This window comes from Lagenorhynchus albirostris, chromosome 11 (genome assembly GCF_949774975.1).
Source record: "Lagenorhynchus albirostris chromosome 11, mLagAlb1.1, whole genome shotgun sequence".
Lineage (NCBI taxonomy): Eukaryota > Metazoa > Chordata > Mammalia > Artiodactyla > Delphinidae > Lagenorhynchus > Lagenorhynchus albirostris.
The window spans coordinates 7,718,687-7,738,001 of record NC_083105.1 but is presented as its reverse complement, the minus strand read 5'-3'; the positions used below and the strand labels follow the sequence as shown (position 1 = coordinate 7,738,001).

Genomic DNA, 19,315 nt, shown 5'->3' with positions numbered 1-19,315 from the left:
ACTATTTTGCTATTTCTTATTTTCATTGAATGTGTCATGAAATTTTTTTCCTGTCAGTAAAGGTAGATCTACTTCTTTTTAAATTTTTTTTTATTTTTTAAATATTCTTTTTTAAAAAATACTTATTTATGTATTTATTTGGTTGCACCGGGTCTTAGTTGTGGCAGGTGGGCTCCTTCGTTGCGGCATGCAAACTCTTAGTTGCAGCATGATGTGCGACCTAGTTCCCTGACCAGGGATCAAACCAGGGCCCTCTGCATTGGGAGCTCAGAGTCTTATCCACTGCGCCACAAGGGAAGTCCCCTCTACTTCTTTTTTTAAATCATGGTAAAATACATAATAAAGTTTGACATTTTAATCATTTTTAACTGTTCACTTCAGTGACGTTAACTACATTCACGATGTTGTTAGACCACCACCATCATCTTATTCTTGAATATTTAAAAAGGTGTAGAATGGCATTCCTTCGTGGATGAACCAGAATTTATTCAATCAGTGCCCTATTTTTGGACAATTGTGTTGTTCTTTTAAAAACAGTGATGGGGACTTCCCTTGTGGCACAGTAGTTAAGAATCCACCTGCCAGTGCAGGGGACACGGGTTCGAACCCTGGTCTGGGAAGCTCCCACATGCCACGGAAATAAGCCTGTGCGCCGCAGCTGCTGAGCCTGCTCTCTAGAGCCCGTGAGCCACAACTACTGAAGCCTGCGCACCTAGAGCCTGTGCTCTGCAACAAGAGAAGCCACCGCAATGAAAAGCCCGCACACCGCAACAAAGAGCGGCCCCGCTTGCCGCAACTAGAGAAAACCCGCACGTGGCAACGAAGACCATCAATCCAAATGTGAAGCTAGATAAAGAACAGTTGTCTCAATAAATAAGTAAAAACAGTGATGTAGAGAGCGTCTTTGCTAGTCTCTACACTCATTTAAGTGAGTATTTTTATAAGATAGCTTCCTGGAAGAGGGAAAGCTAGTCAAAAGGTACAAACGTTTTACATTTTAATAGGTATTGCCTAATTGTTTTTCAAGAACGTTCAACCTGTTTACAGTCTAACCACAAGCATCTGAGCCTGGCAAATTATTGATTTGTCCTGTTAACTATTTGTTCTCACAAGGTTAACCAAACTTGCTCTGTATTTAACCTTGCTCGATAAGGAAGAACTGGTTGGTAAAGTAAAAGCAACATTCATTGGTTTAATTAACTGATACTTATGTAGCACCTGTGTATCAGACCTGGTGTTCAGGCATGGGGAATTTTATTATGAATGAACAGACACAATCCCTCCCTTAGTGGATCTTACAGACTAGTGGAGACAGATATCATCTCACGAATGAACGTCAGAAAGTAGTAAATGGGCATAGATGATAGGAGGCTCTGCTTGGGCTGAGAGTTCAAGAAGGTTCCCTAAGAAAGTGAAATTAATTTGGAACTTGAAGGATCAATGGGAATTACCTACACAAAGGGTAGATTGAGAAGGAGGTGGGCAGAGAACATTCTAAGCAGAAGAAAGGGCATGTGCAAAGGCCCAGTGGCAGATCCCTTTAGACTTTGTACTGGCTACGGAAGTTCAGCATGTTTGGTGCCCTGGAGGAAAGCAAGTTTCTGAATTATTCAGAGACCAAATAGATGAGGTCTCTCTGCCAGGATCCCGTAAGCAGAAGGGGTTTCAGAGAGATGGGAGGTTTTCCAAGGCAAATTCTAACAAATTGCAAGTAGTCTGAAGGAGAGACAGAAGAGATGCTGCTACAGAGCTCAGCTTAGATTTTTAGAATGTCTTAGCCAAAGTTGGGAGGAGGGCAAGTAACTAAGGAGAAACACTGTGGCAGCTGGAATACATCAGAAAGGGGTCAAGAATGTCAAAGGCCCAGATGAGCTAAGGCTTCTGAAAAATGCTGATCAGCCAAAAGTTATGTTTTCAGTAAGCAAAAGAAGAGGATACCCCTTCTGCCAGAATCCAGAAAAGGAGCACAACCTCATCACATCTAATTGTGTGTCTGTCTCCTCCATGAAAATAATACAATATAACATACATTGAGGGCTTTCCTGGAGGTGCAGTGGTTAAGAATCCGCCTGCCGATGCGGGGGACATGGGTTCGATCCCTGGCCCGGGAAGATCCCACATGCCACGGAGCAGCTAAGCCTGTGCGCCAGAACTACTGAAGCCCATGCACCTAGAGCCGTGCTCCGCAACAAGAGAAGCCACGACAATGGGAAGCCTGCGCACCACAATGAAGAGTAGCCCCCGCTCGCCGCAACTAGAGAAAGCCTGCGCACAGCAGCAGAGACCCAACACAGCCAAAAATAAAAACAAATAAATTAATTTTAAAAAAATCACATACATTGAGCACATATGAACCCGCTCTGTGCCAAGCACTTAAAGTAGACTATTTCATTTACTATTAACACGTTTATCTCCATTTTCTCTGTGAGGAAGCTAAGGCTTGGTGAGGCTAAATAACTTCTCTAGGGCCACAGCGGGTTAGTGATGCTGCTGGGTTGGGCAATCTGACTACAGGTCTTCAATCTGAACCATCATACCATGCTACCTTCCAATGGGAAAGGATAGGCTATGTGGGGTTAGCGGGTAACAGAATCTAGGGGAATTGGCTTATCCTAGAAAGAGACAGGTCTGCACTTGCATCCTGGATTCACTGTCACGTGTAAGATTTCTGACTTAACCTCTATGATCTTCAGTTTCCAAATCTGTAAGATGGGAATAACAATTACCTTGTATCACTATGGAATTCAAAATTAGGCACAGAAAATGCTTGGCATGGAGCAGGTACTTAATAAGTAAGGCTGTTTTATTTTTATTCTAAGACTACCCATAGCCTAGTCTTCATTTTATATGTGAGATATATGTGGTCCTGAATGAATGATACATGGTACCCTTGCCCTTGAAGTCAGTCTTTGGGTAAGCATATTAGTGTGATCAGCCTCTTCAGAGTTATACATGACATTTCATACACTTTAAACCTCTCACAGTTCGGCTCTGAAGCAGGGAACAGGGCTGAGATTTCACCCTTTACAGGTGTGAAAAACTCAGGCCTGGAGGAACAAAGTGAATTGCTTAAGGTGTCACAGCCAGGCTAACATCTTCTTACTTTTTTGTTGCGATTAGATTAGTGAAACGGAGTGTGAGTGTTGATTTCTGTAGGGCAACTGACGGGTCAGTCAGGCTGTCCCTAGTCGCGAAACAGAAGCGATGGCTTAGTGACATTTCAGTCAGGTGGTTATTGTTGTGGGTTGAAGACCCGGATCTGGGGATTGTCACTAAATAGATCACTGTTGGCTTGACCAAACGTCCACCCTGGGGAGCCTGGCCCGGAATGGGTCACATTTGTACTGAGACTTGAATGAACAGCCTGAGAGTTGTGCTTACACGCACTGGGAAGGCCAGCCTGTCAGGACCTGGGGTGACTGACCCGGACTCCTGTAGACCACAGAGGGCTGGAGGTAGACAGAAACTGGTGCTGAAATTAAACCAAGATTAAGGTAGAGCTCTGCACAGAAAACCAAGTCTGTAGTACAGTGTGGCTTGAGCGGTCAGTGAGGAAGGTGGCTATTGAGGGGTTAGGAGGAAGGGAGTGATGCATGTGTCAGCAGTGAGGTGGACAGCCACGAGCTCAGCAAAGGAAGTGACTGTCCCTTTGCCCTCAGCACAGGGCATGGTTGGGCTATTGCAGGATTTAGAAACATGCCACGTAAAGGAAAAGTTGAAAAAACTCAGGGCTACCCTTGGCTTAGAGAAGAGGGGGTTTAGAGAGGACAGTAAGTCCTGTCTTCAGATAGTTGAGGGACCCCCGCCCTCAGCTGAGTTATTGACCTGGGTAAGGTTTAGGGTTACGTCGTCGTTTTGGGCCATATCTTGTGGCTTGCGGGACCTTAGTTCCCCAACCAGGGATTGAACCCAGGCCCATGCAGTGAAGGTGCCGAGTCCTAACCACTGGACCGCCAGGTAAGTCCCAGGATTGTGTATTTTTAACAAACTCAGGAGATTCTGTTGCACCTCAGGTCTGGGAAGCAATATCCTGAGAAAGATGGTTGCGTTTATTTCATACCGTCCAGAGGGCAGATGCCCCCGCTACCTGAAAAAGCAGACTGTGCAAGGAAACAGAGAGAGGGAGAATATTTTGAAATTTTTCAGAAATGGATTGGTGGTCGTGTGGGATGATGAACTCCTGGCATGGGATGGGGTCCAAATAGCTTTTTAGAAAAATTCACTTGATGAACATTCAGGTTGTTCAGGCTTCCTAAAAACTCTTTCCATCCTTATTAATGTATAAACCTGAGCCGTCCCATGTGGCAACTTAACTTTAATTAAAGTTGAGTAACATTAAAAATTCCACTCCTCAGTCACCTCAGCACACTTCAGGTGCCCTGCAGCCACGTGTGGTGGGTGGCTACTGTATTGAACAGTGAGGATCTAAGACGTGTCCATCATGGCAGGAAGTCCTCTTGGGCAGCGCTAGCTGTTGTGAACAGACATATGCACATAGTTGGTAAGCAGAGCAGTGTCATGGTTAAGGATTGAGCATGTAGCTGGTTGATTTGTTATTAACACTATTGAGTTTATCTCCATTTTAGGGGCAAAGCTTCGGGTGAGGGCCTGGGGCAATAGCAGAAAGTGGGCCAGTCAGGCTGGGTTGGGTCCTGGTTGCTGCTCTGTGGCCTTGGTCACTGCATGAGAGCCTCAGTTGCCTCACTTGGAAAATAGGCTAATCATAGGTGCCGCTTCACTGGGCGGCTGTGAGGATTAGATGCTTAGCACGGTGCTCATCTCACACTAGGCACTAATAAATATTCTTTTTTATCCCAGAGTTGTATTCTGTATGAACATATTATTTTGTCCTTTTTTTTCCAGTCAGCATTATTACTTAAATCTATTTTTAAGTATTGATATGTGTCCATAGATTGCTTAATTGTCCCCTTACTGTTAGGAATTTGCTACTTTACCTTTTCTCTACACTATAATTATGATTACAGTTATTTGTTTCGCTTACTGGGCCAGACACTAGGTATTGTTCTACTCATTTTTATTTCTAAGGAAACTGAAGTTAAGGGCAATTAATTTACAAAAAGAGAGCGATAGATCTGTGTATAAACATTGGAAAGATGTCAAAGATATGTTGATAAATGAAAAAAGCAAGTTGCAGAACAACTTGTATAGCTTCTCATTTGTGTGAAAAACACAGAGGAGGCTGAATGTATGCTTATAAATGCACAGGGGTAATAATAGAAACCGTGCCAAGTACTTTCTGTTACCTCCTAGCCCTCACAATAGCACTGTGTGGAAATGATTACTTAGAGAGGGTAAATTGTCCTAGATGGCTCAGGTAGTAAATGGCTTGCCAGGTTGAAGTCCAGGTCCCCCCGACTGCCGCTGTGCACTGGGCCTCCCACTGTAATGGCAGCGGCAGGCAGCAGCGGCCGTACCTGCAGCTGCAGTGTCCCACATTCCTCCTGCACAGGCTCCTGCACAGGCTGTTGAAAGTCCTTTGGGACTCCCCTGGCGGTCCAGTGGTTAAGACTCCATACTTCCACTGCAGGGGGCACAGGTTTGTTCCCTGATCGGGGAACTAGAATCCCACATGCTGTGAAGCCAAAAAAAAAAAGGAAAGTCCTTTGATTGGTGAGTTCTTCACCCCTACCCAGTAGGGCAGAGAGTGAGGGTCCCCTGGTGGATTTTTAGCTGGAGGGCAGGTGGATCTGCAGTCTGCACTGGGAGGTCGCTTCTGCTGTGGCAGGTCGGGGGGTGGCGGGTGGGGTGCTGTTTCCTGATGGGGTCTGCCCTCCTCGCCGGCCACCTGAACAGCGAGTGGCAGCTGTGCATTTGTATTGGTTTAGATGCTGAGGTCGGCAGGATTTGGCTTTAAATGTTCTGGTGACATATAGAAGGGAGCCTGGGGCAGTGGCTTGAGCTTTGCCTCTTTCCTTGCCCAAGGGTATGACTTCCTAGATGGCGAACACTGTTCTTTCCCTCTGTCGCTTCTTTGGGTTCATCTATTCCTCCTTGGTCAAAATGGACCCTGTGAAGTTTGTCATCCACAGTTTAAAATGAACTAATACAGACCCCTTCATAACAGTTGCTTATCTGTTGCTGCATAAGAAGTCGTTGCTCCCAAATTTAGAGGATTAAAACAACAATACACGTTTCTCGCTCACAGTTACTGTGGGCCCGGAATTTGGGAGCGTCTTGGCTGGTGGTTCTGGCTCAGAGTCACTCAAGAACTTGCAGTCCAGGTTGTCGGTCAGGGCCCTGGTGATCTGAGGGCTTGGGCTGAGGCTGGAGCACTGGCTTGCAAGATGGCATGGTTACACGCCTAGCAAGGTGGTGCTGGTTTTTGGCAAGAGGCCTCAGTTCCTCTCTAGGTGGGCCTCTCTGAGGACTGCTGAACTGTTTTTTTGTTTGTTTGTTTGTTTTTTGCGGTACGCGGGCCTCTCACTGTTGTGGCCTCTCCCATTGCGGAGCACAGGCTCAGCGGCCATGGCTCACGGGCCCAGCCGCTCCGCGGCATGTGGGATCTTCCCGGACCGGGGCACAAACCTGTGTCCCCCGCATCGGCAGGCGGATTCACAGCCACTGCGCCACCAGGGAAGCCCTGCTGAAATGTTTTAACAGCGGTGGTGACTGTCTTCCGCCAGAGCCATCAAAGAAAGAGAGAGCCATGCAGAAGCAATCCTTTTTGCGGCCTAGCTTCAGAGGTCCCCTGGTATCACTGTGCCATTCTGTCCAGTCAGTCGGTGAGTCTGCTGCACATTCCAGGGGAGCAGGATTAGGCACCACCTTTTCAAGGGATGAGGAAACATCCAAAGCTCATGCATAGGTTTTCCTCACTAATTTTTCCATCTATTCAACCATTAGTTATTAAATCTCAAATATGTGCCAGGTCGTCCAGATACAGATGAATAAGACAGACAGAGCTTGATCCCAAGCCCCAAGGAACTTATAGGGCAGGCAGGATAGCAGCTACCATTTGGGTGGTGCTTCAGAGCTTAATGGGAACGTCCACATATTTTCTCCTTCAACCTTCCAGTAACTGTATGATCGCTACAGCTGGTTGTATCCCCATTGCCCAACTTTTCTGGTCCTCAGATGATAGAGGATTTTCTTAAGTGGACAGAATTTGACTTTGATGCAGAAATTCTGACTGTAAATCCCTTACACTTTTCTGCTACCACAGGCTGTGTTCCTTTTGGCTACTGTCTCATCCCTGTGCCTCAGGTGAGGAAACTGAGGCTGCAGTCACTGAATAGCTCTTGACACTTGAATTCTTTGCTTTTTTCACCATTCTGCGCTGTCTCTCAGGGGTGGACCGCTCTAAATACTCCACTGACAGTCGCTGCTGTCCTTCTCCTTGCAGAGAGCCCTGGGTGTGCGGCAGTACCATGTGGCCTCGGTCCTCTGCCAGCGGGCCGAGGTGGCCATGAGCCACTTTGAGCCCAGTGAGTACATCCGCTATGACCTGCTCGAGAAGAACATTAACGTCGTCCGCAAACGGTAAGGCTGCAGGGCGAGCTGCGGAGACTGCGAGAGGGTGTTGGTGCTGCTGGTGCCGCCTGCCCCTTTCGGGCAGCGTAGGAGGTGCTTGGGGAAGGATGGTTGGTCGTGGTGGTGGCAGGATTGAGTCGTTTAGGGTACAGCGGTCCCTGCTGAGGAAGGGTGTTCCAGATCAGTGGTGGACCTTCTGTCCTCTCTGCCAAGGAAAAGCCTGTTAGCAAGAAGCCTGGAGATGTGGGCCCTAGGGAAGGTCTCAGGCACTCTTCGGTGCTGTGGCCCGAACCTTCCACCCACTCTTTCCAGGACAGACAACTAGCCCTGGGCCATTTCTCTGGGATCTGCCGGGCCCAGTGACTTCAGAAATACATATATTTCCCCTTCAGTGCATAAGCCCAGGGGAGAGCTCAGCCTTGAGACTCAGCAGGAATCTCAGGTGGGATCTTGAGCATATTTTTTTTCTGGACCTCTCTTTGCTCATTTGATAAAATGGCAGCTGTCTTTGCACTGCTGTTCTGTGTGCCAGGTTCTGGGCTAGATGCCGGCACAGGAGGGATGAATAAGATACCACAAGAGGATGCGGAGTGGGGGCTGGTAGCGCCAATCAGCGCTGCGCCTGAAACTTGAATGGCTGCAGACAGAGCTGCACGCTTGCCTATCTGGTGACATGGCCCCGGGAGGACGAGAGAACCAGTATGAGTACGCAGTGTCCCCATCCGCAGTAATAGCTGACGAATGGGCTCAGGTGGACAAAGCCACACTGTGAGTGAGTGATGGGACCTGGTCTCCAGGCTCTCGTCCAGTGCTCTGGCCACTGTTCCACACTTGCTCTCTGTTGCCACTTTGCTTCCTCTTTACTGGTATCCTCACTTCAGTTTTACAGGTAAGGGACTATCTTAGTCTTTATCTGCTGTAGCCTGCAACTTGGCATCACCTAATTGTAATAAAGACCTCTTAATGCACATCAAGGATGTTCATCTGATTCAGGTGGTGTAGGCCTTACTGCTCAAACTGCGGCCCATGGATCAGCAGCATCGGCATCAACAAGAGCGCTGGGAGCTTGTTAGAAATGCAGAGCCTCAGGCCTCACCCCAGACCCACTGAGTCAGAATCTGCAGTTTTAACAGGAGCCCCAGGTGACTGGAGTGCACATCAAAATGTGAGAAGTGCTGGCCAGGTTCCCATCTGGTTCTAATGTGTAGTCAGGGTTGAAACCACTGTCCTCATCACTGTGCAACCTTATAAAATACTTTTTCACCAGAAAACACTATTTATTCTTAGAGCTCTCAGATCACAGCTCAGTGGAAAAATAATAGATTTTGCTTTAGTCTGCAAAACACTTCTCCCCTGCTCTTTATCATGCTTAGAAGGAGAGTTAACATAGAAGCTTGCTTTGAGATAACTTGACAAAAAAGTGTTCACCATTTTGTCTTTGCTTTAAAAAAATTAATCAAAAAACTGCCCTTTGGTTTTAATTTTTATCAGCAAAATTAACCCTCCCCCTAAAATTTTTCCTTTGCCTTCTTATTCCAACTTTGCACTAACCAGAAAGTCCAATCAATAACTTTTAGCATTTTCCAGATTAGTACAGACAAGAGATGTTCCATTTTCATTGTTGCCATAGAAGAGTGGTTCTTGCTGGAGGTGGGGTGAGGGGTCGATTTTGTCCCCTAGGGAATGTCTAGAGACATTGTAGGTTGTCATAACCTGGGGTGGGGAGTGGTTTACTGTTACCTAGTGGGTAGAGGCCAAAAAAACTGTCACACATCCTACAGTGCAGAAGACAGCCTCCACACTAAAGAGTCATCTGGCCCAAACTGTCAGTTGTGCCATAGTTGAGAAACCCTTCCATAGAGAAAGAAGGCATAAGTGAGGCTGTTCTAAAAAGATGCTAGTGGATTAAAATAGATGTAAGAGTGTTTTAGAGGGCCAGGGGATTTGCAGGGGGACGATTCCTCCACCCTGTGACAGAGGGGCCTGATTCTGTTCCTGGGAACTGGGCCTCTGTCATCCAGTGAAGTGGGGGACAGATGGACATAGAGGACCCACCTTGCCATCCTCAGTTAATCCTCAAGGAAATGTGGTGATGAACTCGTCCTTAGGCTTTTGTCATTGTCAGGCTTTTTTATACAACTTCAGGCATTTGCTGTCAAGGTCTTTGGTTTTAAAGCTCATGTGCTATTTTTCACCTCCCCTGGACGCAGAAGGAGGGGCTGTGCAGTGAGTCACTGCCTGTACACCAGCCTTGGAGATGCCGCCACAAAAAGGGGGCAGGCTGTACTTCAGGCCAGTGCTATTTTTATTCAAGGTTCTCATGACAGCAGAACTGAGAGATTTTTAGAATTGCCAGTTGCTCTGCTGTTGCCCACAGAGCCAGCACCCTAGGAAACTCTTGCTCTCAAGGGGTTAGGTAAACTTGGGAGTGAGGGGCTAGAACCCAGACTAGCAGAAGGACATTTCTCTGCTTTCCCAGCAGAGTCGTATTGGTAATAGCAACAGCAGTAATGATAGTAATTGAACACTTAACTGCAGGCTGGGCCCTGTTCTGAGTTTCCAGATGTTATTGAGAGACAGTATAAAGCCACAATGGCTCCTTGCATTCTAGCTCTTCCGCTCAGTAACTAGCTCATGACCAGGGAGGGTCAAGTTACTTCACGTCACTGTGCTTCAGTTTGCTCATCTGTGTTGTGAGGATAAAGTGAGTTATATACATCAGAGTGCTCTGGGCTAAAAGTAAGTGCTAAGATAAAACTATAATGACAGAAAGCAGATGAGTGGTTGCTTGGGGATGGGGGCAGAAGGGAGGGATTATAAAAGGGGACAAGGAGACTTCTGGGTGATGGAAGTGTTCATTATCTTGACTGTGCTGATGATTTCACAGGTGTATTCATATGTCAGAACTTACCAGTTGTATACTTTAAATATGTGCGGTTAATTACACACCAGTTATATCTCAATAAAGCTGTTTAAAAACAAGTATGTGCTATATAAGTGCTATCTGTTATCTCTTTCCAATACGAGCCCTGGACTTTAGAGACGGACTGGGAGCTCCCTGGGCGGGGCAGTGGCTTATCTGGTTACACGGTGTGTTCAGTACTAGGGTCAGGTCTAAACCCAGAGCCTCTGACTCCTTGTCCCATATATTTTTTTTTTTGTGGCTCGTTGGGTGTGAGTGGAACTGTGCCCCTCCCGAGGAGCCTTCAGGTTTGGCCTAAGCTTTGAGAACGGCGGGAGGCAGAGTGTGAGGTCCAGGCACGTGGGGTGGCAGCTGTGCTGCAGCGGCAAGCAGCAGCAGGGAGCCTCAAGGTCAGGGGAGGGGGGGTGAGAGCTGACCTGCGCCCAGCTCGGTCTGTGCGGGGGTGGGGGGGAGGCTGTGCCAAGGAGGCAGCTGAGTCCTGCCCGGGCGGCACCTCCCCGGGGGCTCTGACGAGGAAACAGGGTCTAGGAAGAGGGGCTCTTGAGAGGCCAGAGGCAGCTTCTGTTCTTGAGAGCTGACAGCCACACCTGTCTTCATGGGGTGAGAGCGAGTGGAGCCAGCAGGAAAGGCTTTAGCGTAATAGGGTAACAAGGCCTCTAGCACCTGAGGCAGAGGGTTGCGGGCGGAGCGTGAGGCGGGTTGGGTGAGGGGTGCTGGTGCAGAGTCTCTGTCTCAATGGGGCTGAGTGCACGGGGGAGGTGGCCGTGAACAGAGAGAAATAGAGCATCCAAGGTGAGACTCTGGCTGCGAACTTGAGCTTCGAACATCACTCTGCTGGGTCTCTGTTACCTCATGGTCGTTTTACTAAATGACAAGGATACAGTAAGGATTAAAAGATGAGACATACACGGAATAGGTGCCCGTCAGATAATAGCAATTAATATGCTGGAAAAAGCAAATATACTTCAGGGAAAAATAAAACAGTGCCGCCTCTTGTGATGTTGGCATTCATCAAGTGGTTTTGGACCTAGCGAGTGCCAGGTGCTGTGCCGTGTGCTGGAGCTACCACAGTGAGCAGCACCGATTCGTCTCCACCCTCGTGGGGTGCAGGGTGCCCGCCGTGTGTGCGGAGAGGGAATGGCTGTGGCGGACGGGGGCCCATGCAGCTGGTCCCAGGCCATCCCTCCTTTCTCCCGCCAGGTTGAACCGGCCTCTGACCCTCTCAGAGAAGATCGTGTATGGACACCTGGATGACCCGGCCCACCAGGAGATCGAGCGAGGCAAGACCTACCTGCGGCTGCGGCCTGACCGCGTGGCCATGCAGGATGCCACGGCCCAGATGGCCATGTTGCAGTTCATCAGTAGTGGACTGCCCAAGGTGGCTGTGCCGTCCACCATCCACTGTGACCATCTGATCGAGGCCCAGCTCGGGGGTGAGAAAGACCTGCGTCGGGCCAAGGTGAGCTGAAGGTAGCGTGGGAGGGGCGTGGAGGGGGCCAGTGGGTGTGACATGGGATGAGAGACAAAACCCTTGAACTAGGGCATTACCCCCAAATTCTAATGGACTCTTTGGTTTAGTTTTTTTTTTTTTTTTTTAATTTATTTTTGCTCTCTCCTACTTTGAAAAATACCATTTGCCCTTTGTGAAGCTGTTAGAAAATACTGAGAAAACCTAAAGAAAACAAAAATCATCCTTAATCTTACCATAATAAAGGTATTCTTTTCAGGTCCTTTTTCTGTAATAAAACAATACTTTATAAGAAAAGTGATGCAGATGTCGGGTTCTGATACCTATCGCCACTTGCTCTGGAGAAGGGACTTTTTAGTTCCCGTGCTGCCACCATCACATGTGATCACTCGTGCTCTCGCCTGGCCCCTGGGGACCTTGTCAGGGAGGGAGGCGAATAGTGTCGCTGTTGGTAAATTTGAGGCGGCCAAGGCGCGTGCATCAAGTCCCACACCTGCATGGGGGCGAGCTTAGGACCAGACCCTTATCCCTTCTCCCAGTCAGGGCCCTCTCTTACTGATTGACCCGCTTTGTGGGCTTTCTTCTGTGAGTTTCACTTAACAAGGTAGAAGGGGCTGGATGCCACATTGAAGAGTTTTCCCCTTGGATTCCTCTCACTCTTATGAAACCAAATTTGTGCTCCTTCCTCCAGGCTCTACTTGTGGTGCCTTTGTGTGTGTCTACTCTTGGCAATAGCAGGTCTCTCCCAGCTCTGGGCCTCCACCCTCCCCACCCCCTCCCCGTCCCTCGCAATGGAAGTAGGCACTGCTCTTGGGGGGCCATTGGCAGGAGCTGAATGCTGGCAGGGCTGCAGCCCGGCTGGGCACAGAGCAGAGCATGCAATTGAAAGTGCTTCGGCTCCCAGGGTCAGCATGGCTCAGAGAGCCTCTCAGACCCATGGGAAACGCTCAGGGCAGCTTTCCCATTCAAGCCCCTTCTTCCTACCTTGGCCTGCTCGTTTGTGTCCTGGTGGGACAGCGGCTCCACTCAGCTGAAAGAGCCCAGCTTTCTGTCTGGTGGTTTCCATGTTAGCAGCAGCGGCGGTGGTAACTGGTAACATTACAGGGGATCCTTCAGTGCTGGGAACTGGGTCCTCTTCAGCCCTAGGGGTGAATGACTGCCTGCAGCAGGGCCACCACCTTCAGGGTCTGGCCCTCCCCTTACTTTATAGTTTTAAAATCTACTTTCTGGAGATGAGATTCACAAAATCATAGGATTTCAGGACCCATTCCCTCATTTATTTAACAAATGTTCATTGAACATTAATTATGTGCCAGGCACTGTGCTAGGTGCTGGGACTCAGTGTGAACATGACAGACAGGGGCTCTGCCTTCTGCCCTCATGGATCTTAGAGTCCAGTAGGGAGACAGAAGCTAAACAATCGCACAAATTGGTAACTGCCAATTTGGGAGAGTGTGGAACGCTGAAAGTGTAAGAAAGATGTCTGATTTAGACTTTGTTGGGGAAAGGACAGCCTCTTTTGAGGATGTAACATGTAAGCTGAGATGTGAACAGATAAGCAAGAACGTTCTGGACAGAACAGATGACCTAAAGACCTTGAGGAGGAAGAAACCTGGTACTTTTGTGGAGCTGGAAGGGGCCCTGTGGGCCTGGAACTCTGAGGTGGGTGGGGGCAGGTGCAGGCAGGGCCTTAAGGACTGTGGGCGCCCTCCTAGGAGTCGCTGAGGGGTTTACACAGGAGAGGGATATGGTCAGATTTACATGTATTTGTAAAGGGTCCCTCTGGTTGGAGCTCAGAGAGGCAGAGTGACCTGTCCAGGGTCATACAGACCACCAGAGAAGTATCTAGGCTGAGTTCTGGTCGAGACTCTGCCACACCACTCTGGCCGCCGCGCTGCCTCTCTTCCCACACGCAGACACATGAGCAAATGCACATAAAACCAGCTGCCTCCTGCCCTCAGTACCAGTTTTACAATTGGTGACTGATTTATAAACGAAAAACCCAGTATATTATTAATCAGAAAGAGACTGCTTTGGATACCTAAGTTCTTCTCTGCCATTCTTTTACTTGGGGGAACTACACGGGCCCTCAGAAGGATGCATGGTTGGTGTGGAGTTTAAATGAAGGGGGCTGCACGGTATTGAGAGTGTTTTATGGAGGGCCCAGCGGAATCCACAGTGAGTCCTTCCTCTGTCTTGGAGCGCGGCTGTCCCACACCCAGAGGCTAGCAGGTCTCTATTCCTACTTCCTCCTTTGCAGCTCTGTGCTGTCTGCTATGGTCCCATCCCTTTAGTCCCTGGGGTCTCACCTATCCAGGGACATGCCATGTCTTCCAGATAAACTCTGGCCTACATCCGTGTGGTGGGAAGCCTTTCCTTCCCCCCGAGGAAGTTGTCTCTGAATTATAGGTATAGTGGGTACCATCCTGTTTTTTGTTTTGTTTGTTTAGAGCATGGTCCATTTCACGGTCTTTCATTTGGGGCCCATCAAACATATTACCAAGTGTTGAGCACCTACCGTATGCCAGACAGTGGTCTAAGTGTTCTGAGATGTAGTCTCTGTAAGGGAGGTAGCCTTATTTCTATTACAACGTAGCCCTCAGCTCTGTGGTTGGACAGGCCTGGGTTCAAACACTGGCTCCTCTTTTTAACCCTGGGATCTCCAGCAAGTTATTTCACCTCTGAGTTTCTGTTTTTGCATCTGTAAAATGGGCTTGGTGACATACTTCCCCTGAGTTGTGAGGATGTTTAGCGTGGTGCCATTTCCGTAGTGGACATTCAGTAAATGTCAGCCAGGATTGCAAATGAGGCATCCGAGGCGCCAGTGGAGAAACAACACCCAACATGAGGCGTGGTGGGACCGGGCTGTCCACTCTGTCCCACTGCTTCCCTTTGAGAGTTCCCCTCCCCCACACCATGTCCCAGTTAGTCCTGTAGTCCCATGCTTACCCCTCACTGCTGGCCTTGGCTGAGGACTTGAGTGCCAGAGGGACCCTTCTACAAATAAGGAAACTGAGACCCAGGGCGGGGAAGGGATTTGTTTTGGACCCACTCCCTGGCCAGGTGTCACAGAACTGGGCTTTGTCTCTGTTCCCTGCTCTCTCTCCTGGGCCTGCCAGCTGAGACTATGGGCCAGCGTCCAAGCCCTTTTGGAATTATTTGTAGACGGCCTCCAGGAGAGGGCCTGTCTTCACAGTGCCAGCATTTCAGAGTCGGGGGGGGTGGGGGAGGGGGGAAGGCATGAGCAAACTGTGTTACTAATGACCTGGTTATTGATTTGTCTCCATAGGACATAAACCAGGAAGTGTATAATTTCCTGGCATCTGCAGGTGCCAAGTACGGCGTGGGCTTCTGGAGGCCTGGCTCTGGAATCATTCACCAGGTAAAGCAGGGCCTGGCCTGCCTTTGTGGGTGGGCAGGGGAGCGGGCTGCCCTTAGGGAACCAGGGAGCACCTCCAGGCCTGTGGGAGCCCGGGGCTCAGGCAGGCAATTGGATGACATTTTCATCAGCCCTTAGACTCCTCCGCCTTCATTTTAAATTTCATTTTCTTTTTTCAAAATTAATTAATTAATTATTTTTTGGCCGAGTTGGGTCTTCATTGCTGCACTCAGGCTTTCTCTAGTTGTGGCGAGCGGGGCTACTCTTCATTGCAGTGTGCGGGTTCATTGCGGTGGCTTCTCTTGTTGCGGAGCACGGGCTCTAGGCATGCGGGCTTCAGTAGTTATGGCGTGCAGGCTCAGTAGTTGTGGCGCACAGGCTTAGTTGGTCCGCAGCATGTGGGATCTTCCCAGACCAGGGCTCGAATCCATGTCCCCTGCAGTTGGCAGGCAGATTCTTAACCACTGTGCCACCAGGGAAGTCCCTAAAATTAATTTTCACTGTGTCAAGTTATACATTCTCACTCTCCGTGTGAGAAATTAAAATAGTCCCTTCTGACCAGCTTTTTAAGGTTGACATGTTTTGTGCTACACCTTCTTCTAAGCATTATGGTATTGTATTGTTGTTTTGTTTTGCTTTTTTCCACAAGCGTTATACCTTGTTGTGTGGATAGCTAGCACTTGATGAGCACATTCCGTGTGCCAGGCACTCCGCAGATGGTAACCTACTGGGTGCTCGCCGTGACCTTGTGAGATTGGCGGTTTTATTGTCCCCACCTTACAGATGAGGAAACTGAGGCATGGAGAAGTTAATCTCCTTGCCCAGGGGCACCCAGTTGGCCGATTGTGGGGCCAGGCTTTGCATCCAGGCGGCCTGGCCCTGGAGCCAGTGCTCCACACTGCTGTGCTGCGTCACAGCCTCCCATCACACCGGGAGCTCTTCCCCTCTCAGTGCACAGAGTGCTCCTCGGAGCCTTTTGGCCCATTGTGGGTGTCCTGGAGGATGGAGGGGCCAAAGGTCACATGGCCACATCAGTCAGGAGTTCTCCTGTGGTCTCCCAAGGATGGATTTTCTCTTGATAGGCAGTTCTGTCGTGTGTGTGTGTGTGTGTGTGTGTGTGTGTGTGTGTGTGTGTGTGTGTGTGTGTGTGTGTGTTTCTGGGGAGATAGGTGATTAGCTTTCATCAAAGGTGTCTGTTCAGGGCTTCTGACTGGTTTGTGGGGTGTGTGCTGGTTTGTGTCCATTTGCCATCCATCCTGTCTGCCTCTTTGTACCTTCTCAAGGTGACCTTTCTCCCCACCTCCATCCCAGGGCTCACTTCCAGGCCTTCCTTCAAGATGAGCTGAGTCAGGCTGTAATCCGACCCTGCATGGGTTCCCAGCACTGCCCCACTCTGAAACCAGAGCCACAGATCACTGCTCTGCCCTTTCAAACCATCGCCCTTGCCAGGAAGGGGCTTCCCGGGTATGGCATGTCACACTGGTCTGCAGGGGCCAGAGAGCCTCTCTCAGCAGCAGGGCGAGGGAGTCAGGTGGACCCAACCTTGGCCTTTTGTCGTCAAGGGGACCCCAATCCAAGTGTCCTCCATTCACCTTAGTACAAATGCTGAGGCCGTTTTGGCAGCTTCTGGGCCAAAGTTTGGGGTCGTGAGTGATGGCAGCTCACACCTGCCAGTGGCCACCAGCTAAGTGTACAGCCTGATACCTTTCTTTAGAAAGAAAGTTCCCAGGAATCATGTGATCTCTGTGCAGCTTTTCTTTCCTCTCCCCCTTGACAGTAGGCAGCTTTAATCTGCCATGTCCAGATTAAATCTTAATCCCTTTCCCTCTGCCTTGAGTCCCTTGGCAGACCCTTTCTCCTCCACAGTTCTGCTTTCTGGTCACCTTTGTGAAGTCCTGGCCCTCCGGTGCCCAGCATTGGGGATCTTGTGATCCTGTGTGGGACCCTTCACATTATGGCCACAGTGTATGCTGAGTGTGCCCTGTGGGGACAGGGACTATGGCTTATTTATTCCTGTCTAGCTCTGGGCCTGGCGCCAGGTCAGTATAGAATAGATCCTCAGTGTACATGTGTCATGCAGGTAGATGGCTGAATTTCTAGTTTTATGTTCTAGATGTTAGTCCAGCCTAAAAATACACTTCTCCACCACACCCCCGTCTGCCTAACCGTATGCAGCCGACCACCGAGGTCACTGTCACAACCAGCTTCTTTGTGATGCTTTCTGCAGTCCTCGGGTCTGTGCTGACCACTCCCTTTTGGACATGGACCACACTGGCAGTCTACATGGTGTGACCACACTGAATTCTGTGTGTCTGGTCTTCATGGATCAGACTTTTACAACCTTGAGGAGCTTTAGAGATTAACTAGTTTTAAATCTTTGTACGTGGCCAAGGAAAAGGAGGGCTGGAGAAATGAAGCAGTTAAACGGCGTTCTCTCCAACAGTTGTTTTTTGTTAGGGATTTCTTCTGTGTTGGCCTATTCTCCCAGCCAGCTGCCTCGTTTCTGGAGAAGGAACCAGGTCTTCTAACTTTCTGTGTTCCAAGAGGCGAGACCCCTGGACCCTTGCTGAGTCTGCTGAGCAGATGCCTAGCCTGAGGCAGAGGCCCTGGGGTTTCTGTAATATTCTGGGGAGACTACCCACCATTCCGTCAGTCCTGACAGTTCATAGAGCCTTTCGCATCTCTGATCTCATTTATCCTCCCCAACATTCTTATGTGTGTGTTGGGCCATAATTGCCTCTGGCAGCAAGCAACAGACCCTCAGGTGAAGGATCTTGCTGCAAAATAATAAATAAAAATAATGCCTCTCTCAGACATTATTACAGCTTGATGGACATGTTCCTATCAAGTGCTCACAATGATCCAGTGAGGGGGGCACTGTTATCAGCTACTTTTTACAGATGGGAAGCTGAGGCTTGGAGGGGTGAAGTGACTACCGGTAGGCGGTGCAGCCACACCGCAGACCCAGGCGTGGCCTTTGGCTGCAGTTTCTTCAAGCAGCCCCGCTGCAGCCTCAGCGTGTCCAGCACCTCAGCTGTCAGGATGGTGGGCGGGGCTGCACTGGGGGAGCTACCCCCGTAGCTCCTTTAAATATCCTGGGGAGAAATGCTCACCGCCAGCTCCTAGCTCCCAGCTAGGAGGAGTGCCTCGACGAAGGGAACACTGAACTCGGAGAGGTAATGCGGCAAGTCATCCTCTTCCTTAAGCAAGTCACTTCTGTTCTCAGAGCCACCTCCAGGCCACTGAGGCTAGGGAAGCGTTGTCTATACTTCTTTTTAGTTCAGTGGTGGAAAAACTCCTGGCCTGTGCTCCCGTAGGATTCCCGGTACTTCCTTGTGGGTGCTGGAGCCAGGCCATGAAAGATTGTCTGCCCTGTTGAGAAGCCAGATAAGCACACTCCCTGTGTCCACCACGTGAGGCAGTGGGTGTTGTAGGGGAACACCTTTCAGGGGTCAGCACTTGTCCCCAGGCCTGTCACACGACACACTCTTGTACCTAGTTCATCTGGTTCTCGCCACAATCCTGGGGTCGAGGTGGTGTGGCCGTTCTTAACAAATGAGGAAACTGAGGTGCAGAGAGGCACTGACTAGCCCAAGTCATACAGTCAGGAACTGTCAGAGCAGTTTGTGAGCCCAGGCCGCCGGTCTCCCAGGTCTCTGGCTCGTCCAGGCCACACTGGAGAGGCCCCATCCTGGAGGGGTGCCTGGGAATGGCCCAGTGGCCCAGTGTCGGTAGGGGGCAGTTTTGCAGACCCCTTTGGAGCCCTACCTCCATTCTCTCCTGAGGGCTTTTAAGCTTAAGATCTTGGATTCTTTTTCAGATCATTCTGGAAAACTATGCATACCCTGGGGTTCTTCTCATTGGCACTGATTCCCACACCCCCAATGGTGGTGGTCTGGGGGGCATCTGCATTGGAGTTGGGGGCGCTGATGCAGTGGACGTCATGGCTGGGATCCCCTGGGAGCTGAAGTGCCCCAAGGTGAGGGGTAGGGAAGGGCTCATTTCGGGGTGACAGCAGAGGGGTGGTTGGCGGGGGTGAATGGGAGATGTGGGA

At 49.6% G+C, this 19,315-nt stretch overlaps 1 protein-coding gene across 2 annotated transcripts in view; it reads left to right on the top strand.

Moving 5' to 3' along the window:
- The window catches only part of ACO2 (aconitase 2), a 51,874-nt gene that overhangs the window by 20,634 nt on the left and 11,925 nt on the right, over positions 1-19,315 (top strand). The window contains exons 2-5 of one of the 2 annotated variants that reach the window (XM_060164637.1): positions 7,364-7,500; positions 11,615-11,873; positions 15,172-15,264; positions 19,082-19,240. In XM_060164637.1, the coding sequence (XP_060020620.1) occupies positions 7,364-7,500; positions 11,615-11,873; positions 15,172-15,264; positions 19,082-19,240 (648 nt within the window). The remainder of the gene's footprint in view (positions 1-7,363; positions 7,501-11,614; positions 11,874-15,171; positions 15,265-19,081; positions 19,241-19,315) is intronic. The other variant, XM_060164638.1, reaches the window with a different exon arrangement.